Source organism: Delphinapterus leucas, chromosome 14 (assembly GCF_059928025.1).
Source record: "Delphinapterus leucas isolate spDelLeu-1000000601 "Yukka" chromosome 14, BTC_Dleu_Yukka2, whole genome shotgun sequence".
NCBI classification, from domain to species: domain Eukaryota; kingdom Metazoa; phylum Chordata; class Mammalia; order Artiodactyla; family Monodontidae; genus Delphinapterus; species Delphinapterus leucas.
The window spans coordinates 66,352,428-66,379,696 of NC_143142.1; the positions used below are offsets into that span (position 1 = coordinate 66,352,428).

The 27,269-nt window shown below is 40.9% G+C and overlaps 1 protein-coding gene across 1 annotated transcript in view; it reads right to left on the reverse strand.

Moving 5' to 3' along the window:
* Positions 1-27,269, reverse strand: part of CFAP53 (cilia and flagella associated protein 53) — a 66,679-nt gene that overhangs the window by 15,586 nt on the left and 23,824 nt on the right. The window contains 2 exon segments of the mRNA XM_022584276.2: positions 15,055-15,273; positions 19,960-20,263. Of these exon segments, the coding sequence (XP_022439984.1) occupies positions 15,055-15,273; positions 19,960-20,263 (523 nt within the window).

A 27,269-nucleotide genomic window follows, 5' to 3' on the forward strand; every position in this document is an offset into this window, starting at 1 on the left:
ATTTAACCAGAGTCTAACCTGCTGGGGTTTTATCAGAGCCTCACTGACCTGGGGGAAGGGAAATACCCAACTCTGGGCAACCTCTAGCCTTCCATGTGGGAAAAGGGAAACACCATAATTGAGGCTTCCAATGACCAGGGAGAGTCCAAACCCAAAGGCACTAGCCCTAAAGGTATAGAAAGAGAATCCCTTCCCCTGTTTACTTGGATTTTTAACGCTTGGCACTGAGATCACCCTTCTACTGCGGTTATTACCACAAAGGTTCAAAGCCAATGGAAAACACTAGATGAGGCCTGACTCCCTCTCTGTAAGACTGGTATGGGTCAATGGATCTATCACTTCTTTGAACAGAGCAACCCAGATGACCTAGATTTCACCTCCAATCCTGAAGAGGCCCTAATTGACCCCAGATCCAGATAATTCTTCTTACAGGGAGTCCCCCCCACAAATTACAAGGCCATGTTCCTCCACTTTGTGAGGGGTTCAACCTGGCAGAGGCTCGGCACGGCCACTGAGGCCTCACTGTTAAAATGGAAATAGCACCTTCAGAAAAGGGCTAAATCTGATATCAAGGGTCTTTCCAAATTACAGGAAAGTGGTTTCCCCATGCCCAGCCCCTTGCTCACTGACATTGAGGTGCAACTAGTGGCACCCTCATGCCAGCCCATCTAGTAGTTTGGGGAGGCCCTTCCTTGCAAACAAAATCTGACATGGAAAGGGAGTTGGTATTCTTCACCATTGGCAGCACCACCATTGTACACATAGGCCATGGCACATCCCTAGTATAGGACAGCTTTCTTGACTCGGTCCAACTGGCAGAGTTAGAGGCAGTGTACCTTGATCTACGACAGATCATAAAAATGAGATTTCTAAGGGCACATACTTTTCCCTCACTCCTGGGAGGTAGCCAATGGATTCACAGTCTAGTCTGGACAATGGCAAAAGGATAATTTCATGATTCAGGGAAAGCCCATCTGGGGTGCCTCCATTTGGAAAGAAATAGCCAACTCACACATGCCGATTAGGGTCATTCGTCTCTGCACACACACACACAGCAAACACCAGAAGCATATAGTAACATTACAGACTCATCTAAATTACATGTATGAGCCCCCTCCCGGAGTACCAAAAGCGAGCCTGGACACAACTATTCCTCAGTGCCATACTCACTAGCAGAGTGGGCCCATATTATATCAGGCCATAGGGGAGTGACAGCACTTACTGACTGGGCATACAGGTGTATGCCCTTTACTCCAGCTCTAGCCAAAGTGGTGGTAGACAATTGCTTCCTTTGCTCCCGAACAAAACTCTGGAAAGATGCTTGGTGGGGACACATGCCCCAAGCGACAGACTCTACTTCAGATGGCATATGGAGTTTATAAGGCTGCTGTTGCCCTCCACAAGATCTAATAGGTATGCAAACACCATCATCCATACCTTCAGTGGATGTCTGCTGGCTGCTTCCCATTATGTGACCTCCTTCTTAATCAAGTATGTGCTCATCCCCTTTGCCCCACCAAGAGTAGATTCAGATCAAGGTACCCATTTCACCTCCCAAGTTGTTCCGTCATGGGTTCTAGAATACGGAATCTTGTGGAATTCTACTTAGCTTACCAGCCTCAAGCAGCTGGACTTACAGAAAGACACAATGGCCTATGCATAGATATACTCCTCAAGCTCTTATACACTGTGTTGTCCCCCAAATGGGCAGAAATTTGGCCCCAGGCTCTAATACTACTTAATTCCCAGCTTCATGTCTCTAAACACCACCACACGTACTACCAGTCTCCTCCAAAGACTCTCCTGTTAGTACTAAAAGGGAACCCCCAATCCTTTGACATTAGAGAGGATGCCACTCACATCCACTCACCAGGTGAATACTCCCCTTACCATTCTGATTATTCCATTGTCTCTCTGCCTTCCACACGCTGGCAACCCAGTCAAGGGAAGATTGTGCAATATGATCCTCTTATAATTGAAAGCCTGAGAGGACAAATTCCTACCAAATTCCTTAGAATCATGATTATACAGATTTTATTGACCCAGAAGATGACTCAGTATCAGTCACGAATCTAGGGCCACCAGCTACGGCTCATTATTTGGGTTATAAAGGCTGGTTAATTAAAACAAATTCATCACAAATTTTGCTGGAGATTGAAATTATAGCTCCAGGACCCACTAGCTGAACTGTGTGGATCTCAGAGAGAGGAAAAGTGGCCCTCAACCTAGTGGTTGTCAACCACATTAGGAAATGAAATCCAAAAAGGACCCTGGGATCTAGCAGCCTCTATCAGCAGATGTGGGCTGGGTCCCTACCTAACTTTAGATGAAGAGGTAAATGAGCTCATGCTCCAAAGCAACTATACCCCACCTTTGGTCAGTATCCAGATTGCTGGCCCCAAAGGAGGCCTCTGCAAGTCAGTCAAATGTAAATGATCTTAGATGTGCCTATTACTCTTACTGTGTACAGCATGGGTAATAGGATTACCAGTAGACCCCTCAGGCCTAACCATGTCTCAGGAGATACGCTGGAACAAAACCAGCCAGGGGCGCAACTGGATAGCAGAGCACCCGGCGCTGGCAGGCCCTGTTAGAAGAGTTTCTGCCAGTTTGCCAGCAGGCATGGATTCTGACCCAGAGTTCACCTCCCTCTACATTAAATGGTGCCAGTAGAAGCGATGCTTAAGTGAGTCACTCCCTTTTAGACCATGCCTCAAATTATATCCCAGGCAGAACGGCCGTCTCAATGTAACCAAATCAGACTCCTCTGGCTGGCAAGTTCATGCTCTAATGGTCTTACTATAGTTTTAATGGGGTGATCTCTGGATTACAAAGCTGCCATCCACAAAATGTCCCTAGGACTAGCCTATCATTGTGCCCAGAATCTATACACATTGTGGTTAGAGTCCCCACAAAGCTTGGTCATGGACACCAAGTGTTCCTTTGCAAGGTATGCCCCTGATGACCCCATGGAGTTCACTGAATCTGCTCAACTAGTAGTAGAGCGCATACTTGTAGTTTCGTCCTGAGTCAGGCCTCTAGCATTTATACTCAGAACTTAACACCAACCAGCCATTCCTACCCTTCATGACTCTCCACCTGGGAAGAGGCTAGTGTAAGGCTAGTGTAAGCTAGCCTCTGCCACCCCGAAGCACACTAGCTCCGCAGAGAACATAGCCCCAGACCAAGGGCTCACTGCTGGACATGACTGCACCTCAGGTGACAACACAACAACCCAACAGAACAAAGAGGGAGACAACGTGCCCCAACCTCATTGGACGTTGGGACTTTTGTCTCCCAGGTCCCCTCCACACCAGGGGGTGATGACTGTGGTGACTGTTAACCTCAAGGCTGTTGAAACCAAGCAGGACCCTATGGGACCTTCCCGGTCACAGAGCTCTCTGTGTCCCCTGCTTCTTTTTTGTAGGAAAAGCTTTGGTTTCCTCGTCCTCTTGAGTTTTAAAGACCAGGCTCAATAAGTTAATAATTAGAGAATCGGGGTAATGCAGAAACAAAGAAAAAGCAGTCAAGCAAGAAAAGTAATAGTAACTTAAACAATAAGTCAGCCATAAAACAGAGTCAGAGGACTGTGGTTCCTCCCTGAGGGATCCAGATAGCAATCTGATCCACACTCTTGAATTGTTTTTATAGACACCAGCACCCCACCAGACCCTGACCACCAGCACATAGACCCCCTACTATAGGAGAGACCCCCAACTGTGGGGAGCCAGAAGACTGATGATTTAGGTTCCCGAAACATCATCCTGTTGCCTCACCACCCACCAGTCAGAAAACTGTGTACGAGCTGATCATGTTACCCATGACCCTCTCCCTCACTTTGTCTTTAAAAACTCATCCTTGAAAGCCATCAGGGAATTTAGGTCTTTTGAGCATGAGCCACCTGTTATCCTTGATTGGTGCCCTACAAATAAACACTGTATTTTCCTTCACCACAATCCCGTGTCAGTAGATTGGCTTCGCTGCATGTGTTGGGCGAGCCGACCCAAGTGCAGTTCGGTGACAGTGACTGTTAACCTCAAGGCCAAGATGCAAAAACGCCTCCAGTAGATCAACCCAGAAGACTCTACAGAGTACTATTTTCCTGAAATAGCTAACTGCTTGCCTCACGACCCTTGCCTCTATAAAAACCCTTGAAAATCTATAAGTCCCCTGCTGACTGCCTGGCAGCATTAGACATCATTTCACCTTTATGGCAAGCCAAACAATGTATTCTAAACTATATGAGCCACAATGAGGCACCTCTAGCCTGACTGACCTGCCTAGACCCCATGGTCAGGGAATTCTCAGTGCTGTGTTCCCTGCTCAGTGTACTAGGTTACAGCTTTTGCTTTCTACCTGATGTATCCACAACAGGCCTACTCCCCTCATTATTCCCAGCACCACCACCACTGCCAGCACATCCTCCATACCCAAAAAGCTACCTCCACACCTCTCTACATCTCATCCACAACTCCTTCCTGCTGCATGCCACGATCCTGCCCCACACCACAACCCTAGATCCTACATGACAAATATATTCATACAAACCTGCAAGGTGGCAGCTCAGGACTTGCAAGTAAAAAGGTGTTGGGTCTGTGAGCACCCAGGGCAAGATGTACAGCCCCATGTCCCTACGTATCCTATAGCTCTTCCTGGTTATCAGACCCTTGTACTAATTCCCTCCAAAACACCTCGAGCCTCATTTAGGCTGGACCAAACCCCTAATCTAGACCCTACACATGGCACCCTGTGGGTAGGCATCAAAGTAACTGCAGTACTTTCTGAGGGCTACCGACTATACTCAAACACAAAGGCTGGACCTCACCCTGTATACTCATCGCCTCTTAACGATGAATAACACCGCATTCATAGTCTGTTGTGGATCTGACTCAAGGGGCTGGAGCAGGTCTACTTGACTCTGCCCAGTCTGCAAGCTATCCATGGAGATGGTCCCTATTATTGTAACATTGTTACAGGCCAACCTCCAGATGTCAAGAGATACAGGTCATGCTTAATATCACTAAAGTATTTCAACAAATTCCCACATTCCGAGGTCCCTGATTTGTTCTCATGGCTCTCGACATCCACCTGAGGGCAATGGCTAAGGCCTGGATTCCAAACAGTAGCAAGTCTATTTATCATAGGCTTCATCATTATTGCCTTGGTTAAATGTGCCTTAAGGTGGCTTCAGAAAACAATACTGGGACTTCCCTGGTGGTCCAGTTGTTGGGACGCCGTGCTTCCAATACAGGGGGTGCAGGCTTGCTCCCTGGTATGGGAACTAGGATCCCACATGCCATGCGGCATGGTCAAAAAAAAAATTTTTTTTTAAAGAAAGAAAACAATACCTATGTCTTTAACATATCCACTACACAAGTGATTGTTATTCCTGATGACAAGGAATCACAAGATAGACTGTCAAGAGTTTAGCTAAGGGCTTCCCTGGTGGCACAGTGGTTGAGAGTCTGTCTGCCGATGAAGGGGACATGGGTTCATGCCCCGGTCCGGGAAGATCCCACATGCCACAGAGTGGCTGGGCCTGTGAGTCATGGCCGCTGAGCCTGCGCGTCCGGAGCCTGTGCTCCACAGCGGAAGAGGCCACAACAGTGAGAGGACCGTGTACCACAAAAAAAAAAAAAAAGAGTTTAGCTAAGCTACTCTACTGCATCGCTGCCTCTGAATCCATATTGTTTGGCTAAGTATCCTGCAGGGATCTCAAATTGACACGAGCCCTCATGCAAGTGCATGCTCTAGATAGCAGTCCACAGAGTCACAAGCTAATGTAAGTTCCTAATATGACTTCCCCAAGAGCCCCTGTGATCGACAGTGCCCGACCTCCCAACATCTTCCCCTTATATACCTCTTAGATAAGACCCCTGTGGGGCTTACTGAAACCCCACACTTTTGTTTTGAGTTGACCAATCCAGCCTTAGCCTGGGAACCACAAAGTACTCCACCCATGGATCCTAACAAAGGCATGTGCCTCAGGTCCTGCCTCTCTCTGTCTGCACTCTGCTTTGACTACCATCTGTGGTCCCTGAAGGCATGCCATGTACTTCCTCTAGAATATATATATAAATATACACACACGTATATACATATATGCACACACATACATATAAGGAAAGAAAAAGATCTAAAATCAATAATCTATGGAGGAGCTGCAAGATGGCGGAAGAGTGAGACACGGAGATCACCTTCCTCCCCACAAAAACATCAGAAATACATCTACATGTGGAACAACTCCTACAGAACACCTACTGAACGCTGGCAGAGGGCCTCAGACCTCCCAAAAGACAAGAAACTCCCCACATACCTGGGTAGGGCAAAAGAAAAAAGAATAAACAGAGACAAAAGAATAGGGACGGGACCTGCACCAGTGGGAGGGAGCTGTGAAGGAGGAAAGGTTTCCACACACTAGAAGCCCCTTCGCGGGGAAAGACTGCGGGTGGCGAAGGGGGGAAGCTTTGGAGCCATGGAGGAGAGCGCAGCAACAGGGGTGTGGAGGGCAAAGCGTTGAGATCCCTGCACAGAGGACCGGTGCCAACCAGCACTCACCAGCCCGAGAGGCTTGTCTGCTCACCCGCCGGGGCGGGCGGGGGCTGGGAGCTGAGGCTCCGGCTTCGGAGGTCGGATCCCAGGGAGAGGATTGGGGTTGCCGGCGTGAACACAGCCTGAAGGGGGCTAGTGCGCCACAGCTAGCCGGGAGGGAGTCCGGGAAAAAGCCTGGAGCTGCCGAAGAGGCAAGAGACTTTTTCTTGCCTCTGTTTCCCGGTGTGCGAGGAGAGGGGATTAAGAGAGCTGCTTAAAGGAGCTCCAGAGACGGGCCCGAGCCACGGTTAACAGCACAGACACCAGAGAGGGGCATGAGACGCTAAGGCTGTGGCTGCCGCCACCAAGAAACCTGTGTGCAAGCACAGGTCACTATCCACACACCCCCTCCCGGGAGCCTGTGCAGCCCCTCACTACCAGGGTTCCGTGATCCAGGGACAACTTCCCCGGGAGAACACACAGCGCGCCTCAGGCTGGTGCAACGTCACACCGGCCTCTGCCGCCGTAGGCTCGCCCCGCATCCGTACCCCTCCCTCCCCACGGCCTGAGTGAGCCAGAGCCCCCGAAGCAGCTTCTCCTTTAACCCCGTCCTGTCTGAGCGAAGAATAGACGCCCTCAGGCGACCTACATGCAGAGGCGGGGCCAAAGCCAAAGCTGAACCCCAGGAGCTGTGCAAGAAAAGAAGAGAAAGGGAAATTTCTCCCAGCAGCCTCAGGAGCAGCAGATTAATTCTCCACAATCAACTTGATGTACCCTGCATCTGTGGAATACCTGAAGAGACAACAAGTCATCCCAAATTGAGGAGGTGGACTTTGGGAGCAACGATATATATATATTTTTCCCCTTTTTCTCTTTTTGTGAGTGTGCATGTGCATGCTTCTGTGTGTGACTTTGTCTCTATAGCTTTGCTTTTACCGTCTGTCCTAGGGTTCTGTCTGTCCGTTTTTTTACTTAAAAAATTTTTTTCTTAATATAATTATTTTTTTATTTTAATAACTTTATTTTATTTTATCTTCTTTCTTTCATCCTTTTTTTTTCTGCCTTTTATTCTGAGCCGTGTGGATGACAGGCTGTTGGTGCTGCAGCCAGGAGTCAGTGCTGTGCCTCTGAGGTGGGAGAGCCAACTTCAGGACACTGGTCTACAAGAGACCTCCCAGCTCCACATAATATCAAATGATGAAAATCTTCCAGAGATCTCCATCTCAACACCAAGACCCAGTTCCACTCAACGACCAGCAAGCTACAGTGCTGGACACCCTATGCCAAACAACTAGCAAGACAGGAACACCACCCCATCCATTAGCAGAGAAGCTGACTAAAATCATAATAAGGCCACAGACACCCCAAAACACACCACCAGACGTGGACCTGCCCACCAGAAAGACAAGATCCAGCCTCATCCACCAGAACACAGGCACGAGTCCCCTCCACCAGGAAGCCTACACAACACACTGAACCAACCTTAGCCACTGGGGACAGACACCAAAAACAACGGGAACTACAAACTGCAGCCTGCGAAAACGAGTCCCGAAACACAGTAAGTTAAGCAAAATGAGAAGACAGAGAAACACACAGCAGATGAAGGAGCAAGGAAAAAAACCACCAGACCTAACAAGTGAAGAGGAAATAGGCAGTCTACCAGAAAAAGAATTCAGAATAATGATAGTAAAGATGATCCAAAATCGTGGAAACAGAATTGAGAAAATACAAGAAACATTTAACAAGGAACTAGAAGAGCTAAAGAGCAAACAAACAGTGATGAACAACACAATAAATGAAATTAAAAATACTCTAGAAGGGATCAATAGCACAATAACTGAGGCAGAAGAACGGATAAGTGACCTGGAAGATAAAATACTGGAAATAACTACTGCAGAGCAGAATAAAGAAAAAAGAATGAAAAGAATTGAGGACAGTCTCAGAGACCTCTGGGACAACATTAAATGCACCAACATTCAAATTACAGGAGTCCCAGAAGAAGAAGAGAAAAAGAAAGGGACTGAGAGAATATTTGAAGAGATTATAGTTGAAAACTTCCTTAACATGGGAAAGGAAATAGTTAATCAAGTCCAGGAAGCAAAGAGAGTCCCATAAAGGATAAATCCGAGGAGAAACACACCAAGACACATATTAATTAAACTATCAAAAATTAAATACAAAGAAAAACAATTAAAAGCAGCAAGGGAAAAACAACAAATAACACACAAGGGAATCCCCATAAGGATAACAGCTGATCTTTTTTTTTTAACATCTTTATTCGAGTATAATTGCTTTACAATGGTTAGTTTCTGCTTTATAACAAAGTGAATCCATTATACATATACATATGTTCCCATATCTCTTCCCTCTTGTGTCTCCCTACCTCCCACCCTCCCACCCTTCTAGGTGGTCACAAACCACTGAGCTGATCTCCCTGTGCTATGTGGCTGCTTCCCACTAGCTATCTATTTTACATTTGGTAGTGTATATATGTCCATGCCACTCTCTCACTTGATCACAGATTACCCTTCCTCCTCCCCATATCCTCAAGTCCATTCTCTAGTAGGTCTGTGTCTTTTTTCCCGTCTTACCCCTAGGTTCTTCATGATCTTTTTTTTTTTCTTTCTTAGATTCCATATATATGTGTAAGCAAACGGTATTTGTTTTTCTCTTTCTGACTTACTTCGCTCTGTATGACAGACTCTAGGTCCATCCACCTCACAACAAATAACTCAATTTCATTTCTTTTTATGGCTGAGTAATATTCCATTGTATATATGTGCCACATCTTCTTTATCCATTTGTCTGTTAATGGAAACTTAGGTTGCTCCCACGTCCTGGCTATTGTAAACAGAGCTGAAATGAACATTTTGGCACATGACTCTTTTTGAATTATGGTTTTCTCAGGGTATATGCCCAGTAGTGGGATTGCTGGGTCATATGGTAATTCTATTTTTAGTTTTTTAAGGAACCTCCATACTGTTCTCCATAGTGGCTGTATCAATTTACATTCCCACAAACAGTGCAAAAGTGTTCCCTTTTCTCCACACCCTCTCCAGCATTTATTGTTTCTAGATTTTTTGATGATGGCCTTACTGACCGGTGTTAGATGATATCTCATTGTAGTTTTGACTTGCATTTCTCTAATGATTAATGATGTTGAGCATTCTTTCTTTGGGGAAATGTCTATTTAGGTCTTCTGCCCATTTTTGGATTGGGTTGTTTGTTTTTTTGTTATTAAGCTGCATGAGCTGCTTGTAAATTTTGGAGATTAATCCTTTGTCAGTTGCTTCATTTGCAAATATTTTCTCCCATTCTGAGGGTTGCCTTTTCATCTTGTTTATGGTTTCCTTTGCTGTGCAAAAGCTTTTAAGTTTCATTAGGTCCCATTTGTTTGTTTTTGGTTTTATTTACATTTCTCTAGGAGGTGGGTCAAAAAGGATCTTGCTGTGATTTATGTCACAGAGTGTTCTGCCTATGTTTTCCTCTAAGAGTTTGATAGTGTCTGGCCTTACATTTAGGTCTTTAATCCATTTTGAGTTTATTTTTGTGTATGGTGTTAGGGACTGTTCTAATTTCATACTTTTACATTTACCTGTCCAGTTTTCCCAGCACCACTTATTGAAGAGGCTGTCTTTTCTCCACTCTATATTCTTGCCTCCTTTATCAAAGATAAGGTGTCCATATGTGCGTGGGTTTATCTCTGGGCTTTCTATCCAGTTCCATTGATCTATATTTCTGTTTTTGCACCAGTACCATACTGTCTTGATTACTGTAGCTTTGTAGTGTAGTCTGAAGTCAAGGAGCGTGATTCCTCCAGCTCCATGTTTCATTCTCAAGATTGCTTTGGCTATTTGGGGTCTGTTGTGTTTCCATACAAATTGTGAAATTTTTTGTTCTAGTTCTGTGAAAAATGCCAGTGGTAGTTTGATAGGGATTGCATTGAATATGTAGATTGCTTTGGGTACTAGAGTAATTTTCACCATGTTGATTCTTCCAATCCAAGAACATAGTATATCTCTCCATCTATTTGTATCATCTTTAATTTCTTTCATCAGTGTCTTATAATTTTCTGCATATAGGTCTTTTGTCTCCTTAGGTAGGTTTATTCCTAGATATTTTATTCTTTTCGTTGCAATGGTAAATGGGAGTGTTATCTTAATTTCACTTTCAGATTTTTCATTGTTAGAGTATAGGAATGCCAGAGATTTCTGTGCATTAATTTTGTATCCTGCTACTTTACCAAATTCATTGACTAGCTCTAGTAGTTTTCTGGTAGCATCTTTAGGATTCTCTTTGTATAGTATCATGTCATCTGCAAACAGTGACAGCTTTATTTCTCCTTTTCTGAATTGGATTCCATTTATTTCTTTTCTTCTCTGATTGGTTTATCCTAGGTAGCAAGGCTGGTTCACCATGCAAAAATCAATTAATGTAATCCATCATATCAACAGGCTAAAGAAGAAGAACCACATGATCATATCAAGTAATGCAGAAAAAAGTTTTGGCCGAATCCAACACCCACTCATGTTAAAATTTAAAAAAACCCTCTCAGTAAACCAGGAATAAAGGTGGGAATTCCTCAACTTGATAATGAATATCTACAAAAAACCTACAACTAACATCATACTTAATGATGAAAAACTAGAAGCTTTCCCACTAAAATCAGGTACAAGGCAAGGATGCCCCCTCTCAGCACTCTTTTTCACATTATACTGAAAGTCCTAGCTGAAACAATAAGACGAGAATAGGAAATGAAAGGTATATTGATTGGGAAGAACAAAATAAAGTTGGTCTTTTTTCACAGATAACTTGGTCGTCTATGTAGAAAATCTGAAGGAACCTATAAAAAACTCCTGGAGCTAATAAGCAATTAAAGGAAGGTTACAGGATACAAGGTTAACATACAAAAGTCAACTGATTTCCTATATACCAGCAATGAAGTAGAATTTGAAATTAAAAACACAATACCATTTACATTAGCACCCCAAAAATGAAATACACAGGTACAAATCTAACAAAATATGTACCAGATCTATATGAGGAAAAGCACAAAGCTGATGAGAAAAATCAAAGAACTAAATAGAGAGATAGTCCATGTTCATGAATAGGAATACTCAATATTGTCAAAATATCAGTTCTTCCATTCTTGATCTATAGATTCAATGTAATTTAAAAAAATCCCAGCAAATTATTTTGTGGAAATCAACAAACTGATTCTAAAATTTATATGAAGAGGCTAAAGACCCAAATTGGCCAACTCAGTATTTAAGGACAAGATCAAAGTCAGACGACTGACCCTGCCCAACTTTAAGACTTACTATAGTAATCAAGATGGTATGGAATTGGTGAAAGAATAGATCAATGGATCAATAGAAAAGAACATAGAGCCCCAAAATAGACTCATATAAATATAGTCAACTGATCTTTGACTAGGAAGCAAAGGCTATACAATGGAGTTAAGAGAATCTCTTCAACAAATTGTGCTAGAACAACTGGACATCTACATGCCAAAAAAAAAAAAATAGAATCTAGAAACAGACCTTACACCTTTACAAAAATTAACTCAAAATGGACCAAAGATCTAAACATAAAATATAAAACTCCTAGAAGTTGTAAAAGAAAAAAAAAAAAACTCCTAGAAGATAACAAAGGAGAAAATCTAGGTGACCTTGGGTTTGGTGATAAGGTTTTAGATACAATAGCAAAGGCATAATCCATGAAAGAAAGAATAGATAAGCTAGACTTCATTAAAATTAAAAATTTTGCTCTATGAAAGCTCTGATCAAGAGAATGAAAGACAAGTCACAGACTGGGAGAAAATATTTGCTAAAAACTTATCTGATAACGGACTGTTATCTAAAATATACAGAGAGCATTGGAGACAAGATGGTGGAACAGAAGGACTTGAGCTCCCCTCCTCTCATGAAAACACAAAAATCACAACTAACTGCTGAACAACCATTAACAAAAAAAGACTGGGACCTACCAGAAGAGATATTCTACGTCCAAAGACAAAGAAGCTACAACAAGACGGTAGGAAGGGTGCTTTCGCGATAAAATATACAAAGAACTCTTAAAACTCAACAAGAAGAAAACAAACAACTCAAAAAATGAGCCAAATATCTTAACAGGCACCTCATCAAAAATATATAGATGGCAAACATATAAAAAGATGCTTGTGGTATTATGATTTATAATAAATATATATTTGGTCTTCATCCCCATTTCTGGCACAGAACTCCTAAAACCCTTAGAATTTCCTAAGTGATGAGAGCAACAAAGTTGTCTTTTGTTCTGTTAATGAGGTGACTTTTGGACCACACCTCTGGTTGCCAGGAGAACCAACCATGTGATTAGAGGGTTGGAACTTTCAGCCCCAGTTCCCTGACCTCTGGGGAGGGGAGAAGGTTTGGAGGGTGAAATCAATCACTGATGGCCAATGACTTAACCAATCATGTCTATGTAATGAAGCCTACATAAAAACCCCAAAGGAGAGGGTTCAGAATTGGGGAACCAGAACACTTCCACCATGCCAGGCCCCAAACTCCATGAGGACAGAAGCTCCTTTGTTCAGGACCTCATCCTATACGTCTCTTCATCTGGCTATTTATTTGTATCCTTTAATATACTCTGTAATAAATTGGTAAGCTAGTGAGCAAACTGGTTTCCTGAGTTCTGTGAGCTGCTCTAGCCAATCAATTGAACTCAAGGAGGGGGTCATGGGAACCTCTGATTTACAGCCAGTCTGTCAAGTAACAACTTGGATTTGCAATTGGCATCCTGAGTTTGAGGGGGAAATCATTGGAACTTCCAGTTTGTAGCCAGTTGGTCAGATGCACAGGTAACCATCTGGGCTTGTGACTGGCAACTGAAGTAGAGGGCAGTCTTATAGAACTGAGCCCTTTCCCTGTGGAATCCGATGCTATCTCTGGGTAGATAGTGTCAGAATTGAACGGAATTGTAGGACACCCAGCTCGTGTCCCGAGCAGTGCTTGGATACCACTCTACATATTGGAATTGGGTTCAGAATCCTTAATGCTCTATATCACATGACATTAGGGAAATTAAAATTAAACAACAATGATATGTCACTACGCACCTAATAGAATGGCTCAAGTCCAGAATACGGATGACACGAAATACTGACAAGGACGCTGCGCAATAGGAACTCTCATTCACTGCTGGTGGGAATGCAAAATGGTATAGACACTTTGGAAGACAATTTGGCTGTTCTTACAAAACTACACATACTCTTACCATATGATCCAGCAATAACGCTTCTTGATATTTACCCAAAGGTTATGCTGATATTTACCCAAAGGTTATGTTCACACAAAAACCTGCCTAAGAATGTACACAATAACTTTATTCATAATCACCAAAACCTGGAAGCAACCAAGGATGTCCTTCAGAAGGTGACTGGATAAATATACTGTGGTACATCCACACAATGGAATAGATGCAGTGCTAAAAGTAAATGAGCTATCAAGCCATGAAAAGATATGGAGGGAAATTAAATGCATATTAGTTAGTGAAAGAAGCCAATCTGAAAAGGCTACATACTATATGATTCCAATGATATGACGTTCTGGAAAAGGCAAAACTATGGAGACAGTAAAAATATCAGTGGTTTCCAGGGGTTTGGGGTGGAGGAAGGGATGAACAGGTGGGGCACAGAGGATTTTTAGCCTAGTGAAATCACTCTGTATAATACTCTCATGGTGGATAAATGTCATCATATGTTTGTCCAAACCTATAGATCTACACCACCAAAGAATGCACCCTAATGTAAACTATGGACTTTGGGTGATAATGTGTCAATGTAGGTTCATCGATTGTAACAAATGTACCCTCTGGTGGAGGATGTTGAGAATGGGGAAGGCTATGCATGTGTTGGGGCAGGGGGTATATGGGAAGTTTCTGTACTTTTTGCCCAATTTTGCTGTGAACCTAAAACTGCTCTAAAAAATAAAGTCTATCAAAACAAAACAAAACAAATCATAGTACCTTTAGGAAAACAACAACACCCTAAAGAGTTCAATACAAATTTTAAAGAAACAGCTAAATAAACACTGGAATGATTTTCTCTACTCTCTTTGCCTGTCAAAACTACATATCCTTCAAAGTACAACTTGAACACCACTTTCTCAGTGATGTCTTCCCCAACTTCTGGACATACTTAGTCACTCCACTTCCTGCGATCCCATCCTGCTATCACAGTACTAATACCATGTTATAGAGTAGGAGTTCTCAAATTTTAATGAGCATCAGAATCACCTGGGAGAACTTGTTAAAACAGGTTTCTTGTCCCGGCCAAGATCTGAATTTGGAGATTCTGAGTCTGAAGCCTATGAATTTCTATTTCTAACATCCTCCCAGATGATGCTAATGCTGTTGGTTCGTGGACCACACTTACAGTAGCAGTTATGCTTTATTCTACACATGGCTGGCTCCCGTAAGACTGAGAGCTCAACAAGGAACCTCATCCAGCACACAGTAGGCACTGAATAAATGTCTTACTCTTTTTTGCTTCCTTTTATCAGCCTCTTCCTGTAAGTTTTGAAGGGCGCTTTGCATGAGCTTCATGTTCAAGTCCTGATCTTCTCTGTATTCCTGCTGAATATGCTCCATCTTCTCTTGGAGGGCTTTTTGCAAAGCAGCCCTTATTTCCTGTTTTGTCTTCTGTTTCTTTAGCCTATCCTGTTCATTCTCAAGTTTCACCTGTGCTTTGTCATTTTCCTATGGCAGAACAATAGTGAAGATACTGTATCAGTACAGTTGGACAAAACAAAGAAGTTAATGCATTTCATTTAAGAGGTGAGAATAAATGGTTTCTTGGAAACACACACTCCTGGGTGAAAAGGTACTATAAGAAATAAAACTTGCCTTTTCATTGCTGAATCAGCAATACGGCTTTGTGAAATTGCTGTCTGTGTGTGATTATCAAGTAATAAATAGTTGTGGAGTTCAAAATGCAGAAAAGTATAAGGATAAATCACTTTTATTCTTAATACCCATTCACCCACTACCATTCTCAACGTTTTGGTGTATTGACCTTCCAGACTTTAGTCTTCTATGCACATCTGCACATCTAGATTTGGATACATTATTAACCAGCAATAAGAGTCCAGAAATGCAGATGTCCACATCAGCTAAATATACAAAAGTAAATTAAGCATTTTGTTCTTTAAAAGCTCTCCCCCATTCCTCTCATTTTCTTATCTATCTGACCCTCCTGGCTAGCTTAACTGCCTGACCAATCAGTTTTAACTGGGGTACCACTGCTGTTGGGTGCTGTGAGCTTGGTATAAACTGAGGCATTAATCCTCCTGTCAAAGGCATTTGCACTCTCCTGGAGGGATAAGTCCTTGCCCAGCGGGGACAGGAGATGACACATTGATAGTGAGGAGGGATATAATCCCCAATTGACTTGATCTAACTGAGACTCACGACAGCCATGATTGCCATGATTTCTGGCTTGTGAGAAGAAAGTTATATGCTAGACTTTTCCATTAATGTCATGAGAGTAATTCCACACTGAATTGTGAGGGTCAAATGAGACAATAAAAGTAAAAATGCTCTGCAATATTTAAGGAAAAACGACGGATATCAAACATGAAAGCCAGTGGGATAGCAGGCCACACTTTTTATTTATTTATTTATTTTTCATTCATTTATTTATTTGGCTGCACCGGGTCTTAGTTGCCGCGTGCAGGACATTCGTTGCGGCATGCGGGATCTTCAGTTGCGGCATGTAAACTTTTACTTGTGGCATGTGGGATCTAGTTCCCCGACCTGGGATCAAACCCGGGGCCCCTGCAGTGGGAGTGTGGAGTCTTAGCCACTGGACCACCAGGGAAGTTCCAGGCCACACTTTTTAAAAAGTAAGGTTGACTATACCAGGAGGCAGCAATCAGCCAAATCAGACTATGAAGCAGGTAAAGATGGTATGGGGGGAGAACTGCTCAAAATTAAGAGACCTAAAAGCAGTTTACTATGTCTTGGTTTTCCCAGGATAGTTCTGATTTTACACTGTTGCGCTTATGTACTGAATTAAATGCACCCCTTTCAATCTCAAATGTGACCATATTTGAATAATAAACAGTGACTCATTCTAAAAGAGACTTATAAGAGGACAACAACGTTTGGATCCTGATTTAAATGTCAAATAACTTAGACAGTGATGGAAATTTGATGCTGATTTTAGATGATAGCAATGAATTATTATTAATTTTTTTAGGTTTGATATTGGCATTGTATAAGAAAATATCCTTAATCATGTTGTTGAGACGCATACTAGAGATGTATTTAAGGGAGAAATGACATGTCTGGGATACACACACACACACACACACACACACATATATTTTTGGCTCCATCCGGTCTTAGTTGTGGCCCACAGGATCTTTGCTGAGGCACGCGGGATCTTTCATTGCAGCGTGCGGGCTCTTTGTTGTGGTATGCGGGCTTCTCTCTAGTTGTGGCGTGCGGGTTTTCTCTTCTCTAGTTGTGGTGCTTGGGTTCCAGAGCACGTGGGCTCTGTAGTTTGGGGCACGCGGGCTCTAGCTGAGGCACGCAAGCTCAGTAGTTGTGGCATACGGGCTTAGTTGCCCTGCAGCATGTAGGATCTTAGTTCCCTGACCAGGGATTGAACCTGCGTCCCCTGCATTGTGAGGTGGATTCTTTACCACTGGACCACCAGGGAAGTCCCTGGGACATATTTTAAAACAAAAACAGAAGGAGGTAGAATATAGGAAATCAACATGTCAAAATGCAACAGCTGCTGAAACTGGGAGATCAGTACATGAGTATGATCATTGTACTCTCCACTTCTGTGCATTTGAAAGTGTTCATATTATTATTTAATATGACATTACTGTTATAATTATAACAAATGTTATAATTATAAACATTAAAAAGGGTGAAAAAACATTCTTGAAATTACAAAATAATAGAGATAAAGAACCCATCAGTGGCTGCCAGGGGTTAGGGTTGAGGGTGGTGATGAAATAAAATTTATATTTTAAGGTAGGATGAAAATGTAAACATAAAATTCTTTCTCTCTCTGTTTGGGCCTCCTCCCTCCCCCTTTACAGTGCAATGTGCATCTTCATTATACATTAACCAGACCTCCTCAAAGATGGGAATGCCTACTTCACGGCAAAGATCAATTCTTTTTTCTTTCTTCTGACGCCAGCAATAGAACTTTATAGAAGATTAATATTCTTTCCCAACTCTGTAAGGGGTCATGGTGACTTACTGCTTGCTTCGTATGTGCTTACCCGGACTATGTATCTTTGGTGAACTTATGTAAAATGTCAGTGCGTCATTTTGATGTATGATCCTCTGTCTTGAAAATGTATATGACTGTGCCTTCAACTACTAACAGGTGGAACAATTCTCAGAGCTTCTGAGTCTGTCTCTTGTATTATATAATCCTTAGTTTGGCTTGAATAAAATTCTCTTTTCCTTCTTAACTTGATTGTTAATTGAATTTTCTTTGACAGAGGTTATAACAGTAAAGGAGTAGCTGGAAGGAGTTTCTTTGAATGATGGAACAATTCTATATCCTGATTCAGTAGTGGTTACATAAATGTAGTGGTTACATATGGTAAAATTTCATAGAACTACACCCCTTCCTCCAAAGAGTGCATGTAAAAGCTGGTGAAATCCAAAGGAGGGTTTTTTAGTTTAGTTAAATAAGGGAGTAACTTTAGTTGAAAGTATTATACGAGTTTAAGTTTTTATAAGTCTCTATATATAATATTTTGTCATGTAAAGGTACACAGAAACTCTAATATTTTTGGCAACTCCTTGTTAAAGTTATTTCCAAAAAAAAATTTTTTTAAAGTAAGGTAGAAATAGAGATAGCTAGGTGTGCTATAAAAAATAAATATTTTGTCTTTGCCCCTGGTTCCTGGCACATAGCTCCTAACACCCTTGAAATCTCCAAAGTGATAAGATTATCTTTTGTAGCCTAATGAGATGACCAGTGGCTGGACCCCCTAGATAGCTTCAGGATGGGAGATGATAACTAGAAAGACCAAACCATGTGATCAGAGGGTTGGAACTTTAGCTCCACCCCTTGACCTCCAGGGAGGGAAGAGGGGCCAGAGATTGAGTTCAATCACCAATGGTGATTGAATTAATCAATCACGCCCATGTGATGAAACCTCCATAAACCCCGAAATGATGAGGTCCAGAGAGCTTCTGGATTGAATGCATCAAGGTGGTGGGGGCATGGAAGCTCTGTGTACCACCCCACATACCTTCCCCTATGCATCTCTTCCATTTGACCATCTCTGAGTTGTATACCTTACAATAAGCTGGTAATGGTAAGTAAAGCACTTTCCTAAGTTCTATGAGCTATTTTAGTGAATTACTGAAACTGAGGGGGAGTCATGAGAACCTTGGACTTTGTAGCCAAGCTGGACAGAAGTGTGGGTAACCTAGGGACCCACTACTTGTGATGGGTATCTGAAGTGAGGGCAGTCTTGTGGGACTAAGCCCTTCAACTTACAGAGTCTGACACTAACTCCATATAGTATCAGAACTGAATCAAATTGTAGGACACCTAATCAGTGTCTGCAGAGCATCAGAGTATTGTTTGATGTGAGAAAAAAACCCACACATTTGGTGTCAGAAGTGTTGTGAGTAAAACTGGCTCACTAAGTATCTTACACCAGAGGAGGGGGTATATATAAGGCCATTTGGGGGCCACTATTTTGATTTTCTTAGAGATCTTCTACTAAACTCTTCAAAATAAAACAATCTTAAACCCAGAGAAGATTTCTGGGCTCTGCATGTACCTTACCTTTGATGTTTCTTATGGTTTCAAATTTCAATACTTGGGATTCCCCAAGAAAATATTACCATCTTCCTAAATTTAGTGGTATTAAAGTATCAGATGTTGAAAGCTTTATATACGTATAAAATTGCTACCTTTTTGAGTGCTTGCACACATTTCCATTGACAACTCTAATTTGTATATACTAGGGGCAGTGATCTTGTAGGAACAAAATTATTGATGCTGGTGGTCTGGGGGGTCACTGTAGCTGTTGTATAAGCACTTTATATAGGATTTGGAAACTATCAATTATTCATATCAAAGAATGGGGGGATGTTGCCAAACTGCCACTAGGCTTCATTGGCACTGCCAATGATTATCCCATTTCATCCTCACAACAAAGACAAGTGCCCTTTGCCTCATTTTGTAGATGAGGAAACTGAATCACAGTAGTGAAGTAACTTGCCCTATACAATGAGATGGCACTGTCAGCTGGGCCTTGAAATCCAAGGCTCTGACCATGGTCTGTTGCTCTGTGAATGAGCCTTGGCCATCAGGCAAACTACAGTAGCAGGCCCGGAAACTGTATTCTAGCCACTGAGTTCATCGTCCTATCACAAGCATTTCAAAAGACCCACCACAAGGCGCGCCTCCTCCTCCTTCAGCCGCCGTGCTGCCTGCCTTTGCGCCTGGATGCTGGTGATCTGGGCATTCAGCCCCAGCCGTGTGTTCTCCACCAGCTCTCTTTGTCTCCTCGCCTCTTCGGCTTCTCGCTTCTCTTTGGCCAGTCGGTCTTCCTCCCAGAGCTTTGAGAACATCTGCTCTTCCACCAGCTTCTGCCTTTTCAGCTCCTCATTAAATGCTATCTGTGCTTTCCGATCCTTGCTCACTGCCTTCTGATGGATACAGGACAACTCAACACGGAGCTCCTCACACCGTTCCCTGAAAGGACAATTTTAAAAAGAAACCCAGCCTTTCATAAGACATTGCTCTCTGTAGGCACAAATCTGCACAGTCAGACACTGAAGTAAGAAAGTTAAAGACCTGGATGTAGGCCATCTGAACACCGGAAACACATGAGGGAGCAGCAAGGAGGCAGGCACCATGATGCCACAGACAAAGCACAGGCACTGGAGTCAAGCAGAGCAGGCTTTGAAATCTGGTTTTGATATTTCCTATGTGACCTTAGATCAAAAACTCGATCTATCTGAGCCTGTTTCTATATCTGTGAAAGAACTGACTTTCAAGGTTCTGGTAAGAATCAGAGATAGATGGACATAAATACCTAGTAGGTAACAGGAACTCAGTAAATGGCAACTACTATTATTACTATAGAGGAAATAGAAGAGGGATGAGTCCCTGCAACATTACAAGTAGATTAAGGCTTTGGTAGAAAGAGACCCTGAATGTACATCCAAGAAAAGACCCAAGGATAGAGTTAGCATATCATGGTGATGTTTCCCCATTGCATCTAGATTCCTGGCAGGGCACACATCCACTGAAGGGGTTTCTGCTAGAGTTGAGAAAACAGCCCTCTTGTTGCCTTTTTACAACCAGGCTTGTGTCACCATTCAAGAAGAAATGCTATTTCAGTAAGTGTTTGGACCTCATCCTTTCTTTCAGCCTCAGTAATTTAAATTTCTTCAAATGTTCTTGACTGAGCCCATTTTTAATTTAAGAGCTGTGAAATTATTTAGGAATATTTTCAAAACCCTACTCTCCTCTTCCTCCCTACTCCCTCCCAGACCAGACTTGTTAAATCAGAATGTTTAACACATCTGTATTTTTTAAAAGCTCCTCAGATGGTTCTGACATATAGCCAAGTTTGAGAACTGTGATGGAAGGCAATGTTTTTTATAAACATCAAGTCTTCCTGGTTTCTAAATCAAATTCTACACCAAGAAGCTAAAGTTTGGAGAATAGGCTCAATAAAGAACTTTTAAAGAAATTCGAGTTGTTAAGACTGAAAGAAAAGATGATGTCTAAGCTCTTATTGCAAGAGTGGTCAATTTCACACAAAATGAAACCCCCAAAATACACTTTAACATTTAAAAAAACGAATTCAGCTGTCTGAAATTCATCAGTGAAATTCTCAGAATTGGCCATGATAACTTATTAAAAGTCCTTCCCAATCCTATGATTCATACTCTAACAAAGGTATTCAATTAATGGAAATCTAAAGCCTAAGGATAATAAGTATGGCTTATATTTTTAAATTTTTATTTAAAATCAACTCTTTCTTCCTAAGTATAAAACTAATACATGTTCATTGCAGAAAAACTAGAAAATATAGAAAAGTATGAAGACACTAAAAATAACACGTAATCCTACTATCAGGAGATAATCACTATTAGCATGTTAATATATTTCTTTCCAGTCTTATGTATGTGCATTTTTACTAGAACTGGAGTTATTCTGCATATCTATATCTCCTTGTATCTTAATTTTTCCACCTACCATTATATTGGGAATGCTTCCTCATGAAATATTTTTTAAAACAATTCCTAACCTTAGAACTTTATTTTAGTTTACTAAGCTGCATAACAGAGGCTACAGCCTATAAATATATCACGGTTTACTTAAACATTCCCCTATTTGATGAACATACAGGTTATGTCTAACTTTTATTACAATGTTGCAATGAACATTGTTTCTGTAGCTCTTTGTTTATTGCTAATGACTTTCTTAAGGTAATTCCTTCCTTAATATGAAATCTAAGAGTACAAAGACATTCTTAAGGCAGTTGATGATGCATGCTGCCAAGAATGCCAGAATTAACACATTATTGACCAGAGATGTATTAATACGTCTTTTGTTACCCGAACATTATTGACCAGAGACGTATCAATATGGTTTTAGAGAGTGATACAATTAACATCACCATGCGAAGTTGTTAGAGCTTAAAATTGATCACAACTTATGATTGTCATTATCATTCACATTTTGCTCAGTTAGGTTTTTGTTCCAACCCTGTGTATATTATAAATGCAAGTTTATTATCATAAAATGTTCAAAAATAACGCATTGCGAAATTTTGAGTGAAGAAGAACTTTTCAGTGAATTTTATGCAGATACTTTCTCTGATTGTCTGAGTGACATATATGCTAGTGTCTCAGAAGATGGTAGTTCTTCAGAATACAGTTCTGATTCAGATGATGTGAATATTAGACCAACAAAAAGACAAAAAACCTTAGTGATTGATTCTGATACAGAAAGTGAAAATGAAACTCACGGTGCTGGAGAATGCTCCTTTGCTTCTACAGAAAAGTGGACTGAGGACAACATTTCATAACAAAAATTAGAAGACTTTAGAGGTGTGTCAGGTATAACTATTGAATGTAATAACACGCAAAGTATTAGCAAAATAACAGAATTAATTTTTGGTAATGACTTTTTCAAGTTGGTCGCTTCTCAAACAAACTTGTATCACCAACAGAATGAAAAATCATATAAAAAGTATGATAAGGCTTTAAAATGGACTGATGTAACCAATAGTGACATGAAAAAGTTTCTTGGATTAATAATTTTGATGGGACAAATAAGAAAGTCACACTGGAAAAAATAGTCGGTTGATCCCTTACTTGAAACCTATCTTTCCAAAGATTATGACCAGAAGAAGGTTCGAACAAATAATGACATTTCTTCACTTTAACGATAACTTGGAAACTCCACTTCCTGCCGACAGAATTTCAAAAGTTAAAGCTCTTTTGAATTATTTTCTACCAAAATTTCAATTGATCTATATACTCAAACAAGAGCTATCACTTGATGAGGCAATGATAAAGTGGAGAGGACGACTCAGATTCAAAACCTATAATCCCGGAAAACTTACAAAATATGGAATTTCGGTCAGGATGGTTAGCAAAAGTGAAACCGGATATATATGTAACCTTGAGACTTACATGGGTGAAGAAAAGAAACTTCAAGAAACGGTTTCAGTCCTACAACCTTATCTTAGTTCATGGCACCATATTTACCAAGACAATTATTACAACAGTGTGTCCACATCTGAAATACTGTTGAAAAATAAAACCAGAGTTTGTGGGACTATAAGAGATAATTGTGGTCTACCAAACCAATTAAAGGATAAATCTAAAAATCTACAGAGGGGAGAAATGACATTCTTATGGAAGGGAGAAGTGATTCTTCTTATATGGAAAGACAAGGGGTTAGTCCGCATGGTGACAGTTATTCATGACGCCTCCATAGCATCTACAGGAAAGGAAGACAGGAGGAGTGGCCATCAGATAACTAAGCCCACTTGTCTAATAGAGTATAATAAATATATAAGGAGTTGATCGATCTGATCAATGCCTGGAAAACTTCAATATCCTCTGGAAAACTCAAAAATGGTATAAGAAAGTGGGTTTCTATTTGAGTAATTGCAGTTTATTCAATGTGTTTAAAATTAATTGTGGCTTTAACGCACAGAATAAAATGACTTACAAGCAACTTTTGTTAGCAATAGTTAGAGAATGGGTAACTGACCATTCTGGTGAATGTAGTGGTAGTCCCGCACCTGGTCCTTCTTGTGGCGTTTCTAAAAGAGTCCCCCACAAAGATCCACCTTGTCAACTATCAAGTAAAATAAAATAACGTATTCTAGAGGAAATAATATCCACAGGACTAAAAAAAAAAAAATGTCACCAGAAAGTGTAGAGTCTGCTCTTCCAGGGGAAAGTGCAGTGAAACATGGTATATTTGTAATAGATGTTCTGTTCCCCTGCACAGAGGTGCCTGCTAGGGCCTATCACACTCTAACGAAATATTAGAATGCTTTCGTAAGACATGTACAAAGTTTCAAATAAATACATTAAGTGCAAAAAAAGTTGTTGATATTTACTCAAACGTGGGTGTTTCAATATTCACTTACAAAACAAATCTTTGGCCACAGGCATTAGTTTATGCAAAAATCCCCCAGTCAATAATGTGTTAACACTGCATGAATGAGCTCATATCATAAACACTTCTTTAGATCAGTAGGTTTTCAAGCTTTTTTGATTATGTATGTCTTTCAGTAAAAAAACTTCTAAGCACCCACAACATTGTTTATAAATTATATGAGGTTATTAATATGTAACTATATCATATAAATTATTTATATGCAAAAATTAAAATAGATGAGCTAAAAAACATCAAATAGAATATCTATTTTAATGATAATAATCATTAATAAGAGGAAAACTTTTTGTCAGTGCTTCACATGGCACTTTCACACATAAAATCTTATTTCATCCTCATAAGTGCCTTATAACTTAGATGGGGCAGCAAGTATCATCCCCATTTTAGAGTTAAAGAAATCGAAACCTGGCACTTCCCTGGTGGTCCAGGGGTTAAGACTCCACACTCCCAATGCAGGGGATCCGAGTTCAATCCCTGGTCAGGGAACTAGATCCCGCATGCCGCAACTAAAAGATCCCACGTGCTGCAACTAAAGATCCTGCATGCGGCAATGAAAATACCACATGCCACAACTAAGACCTGGCGCAGCCAAATAAATAAATAAATATTTTTTAAAACAGAGGGATTTCCCTGGTGGTGCAGTGGTTAAGAATCCACCTGCCAATGCAGGGGACACAGGTTCGAGTCCTGGTCTGGGAACATCCTACATGCTGCGGATCAACTAAGCCTATGTGCCACAACTATTGAGCCTGTACTCTAGAGCCTTGAGCCACAACTACTGAGCCCGTGTGCCATAACTACTGAAGCCCGTGGACCTAGAGCGCATGCCCTGCCACAAGAGAAGCCATCGCAATGAGAAGCACATGCGCTGCAATGAAGAGTAGCCCTCACTCACCGCAACTAGAGAAAGCCTGCGCACAGCAACGAAGACCCAAGGCAGCCAAAAAAAAATAAATAAAAAATAGTAATAAAAGAAAAGAAAGAAAGAAATAGAAACTCAGGGAGCCTAAGTATCTTTCCAAGCCACAGAGCCAGGAGTAGTAATATTATTAGCAACAGTTATTAAGTGCTTACTATTTGCCAGGCACTGTTCTAAGCACTTTACATATTTGAACTCTTATGATCTTCATAACAACCAGTCTTGCAACAAACACTATTGTAAGCTAATTATTATTATTATTTTATCCCCAGTTTACAGATGAGGAAATGAAGGCACAGAGCTGTTAAGTATCTTACGTAATTTCATACATTCAATATGTAGTAGAGCAGGGACTGAAGACCTGGCAGTCTGGTCCTGGAGTTCCTTGGTACTTCATTATATCATCAAGTGTTCTGACCACACATCCTAGGATATTCATTTAATAAAAACACCACAAAATACTAAAAAGCCAAAAAAATTCCTTCCTTAATCTGGGGTCCAATCACTGTGTACAAATATAGGACATTTAAAAAGAAGTCTGGGGCACAGAGGGAACATACCTCAACATCATACTTAACAGTGAAAAACTGAAAGCATTTCCACTAAGCTCAGGAATAAGACAAGAATGCCCACTCTCCCCACTTTTATTCAACAGTTTGGAAGTCCTAGGCACAGCAATCAGAGAAGAAAAAGAAATAAAAGGAATTCTAATTGGAAACAAAGAAGTAAAACTGTTTGCAGATAACATGATACTATACATAAAAAAATCCTACAGACACCACCAGAAAACTACTAGAGCTCATTGGTGAATTTGGTAAAGTTGCAGGATACAAAATAAATATACAGAAATATGTTGCATTTCTATACACTAACAACAAATAATCATAAAGAGAAATTAAGGAAACAATCTCATTTACCATCACGTCAAAAAGAATAAAATACCTAGGAATAAACCTACCTAAGGAGGTAAAAGACCTGTACTTGGAACACTAAAAGACTCTAAAGAATGGAATTGAAGATGACACAATGAAATGGAAAGATACACTGTGTTCTTGGATTGGAAGAATTAATATTGTTAAAAAAGGATCATACCACACCCAAGGCAATCTACAAATGCAATGCAACCCCTATCAAAATACCAATGGCATCTTTCACAAAAATAGAATGAATAATTTTAAAATCTGTATGGAAATACAAAAGACCCCAAATAGCTAAAGCAATCTTGAGAAAGAAGAATACAGCTGGAGAAACCATGCTCCCTGACTTCAAACTATACCACAAAGCTACAGTAATCACAACTGTATGGTACTGGCACAAAAACAGACACACAGATCAATGGAACAGAATAGAGAGCCCAGAAATAAACCCATGAACTTATGGTAAATTAATCTATGATAAAGGAGGCAAGAATATACAATGGAGAAAATACAGTCCCTTCAATAAGTGTTGGGAAAACTGGACAGCTACATGTAGAATAATGAAATCAGAACATTCTCTAACAACATATATAAAAGTAAGCTCAAAATGGATTAAAGATCTAAATGTAAGACCAGATACCATAAAACTCCTAGAGGAAAACATAGACAGAAGACTCTTTGACATAAACCATAGCAATATTTTTTTGGATCTGTCTCCTTAAACAAGGGAAATAAAAGCAAAAATAAACAAATGGGACCTAATTAAACTTAAAAGCTTTTGCATAACAAAATAAACAATCGACAAAATGAAAAGACAACCTACTGAATGGGAGAAAATATTTGCAAATGATATGACTGATAAGGGGTTAATATCCAACATATATAAACAGTTCATACAACTCAACATCAAAAGAAAAGAAAAAAAACCCGATTAAAAAATGGGCAGAAGAACTGAAGACATTTCTCCAAAGAGGATATGCAAATGGCCAAAAAGCACATGAAAAGATGCTCAGCATGGTTAATCATCAGGGAAATGCAAATCGAAACCACAATGAAGGGATTCCCTGGTGGTCCAGTGGCTAGCACTCCATGCTTTCACTGCTGAGGGCCCAGGCTCAATCCCTGGTTGGAGAACTAAGATCCCACGATGCACAAGGCATGGCCAAAAAAAAAAAAAAAAAAAAAAAATGAAAGAAACAAAACCACAATG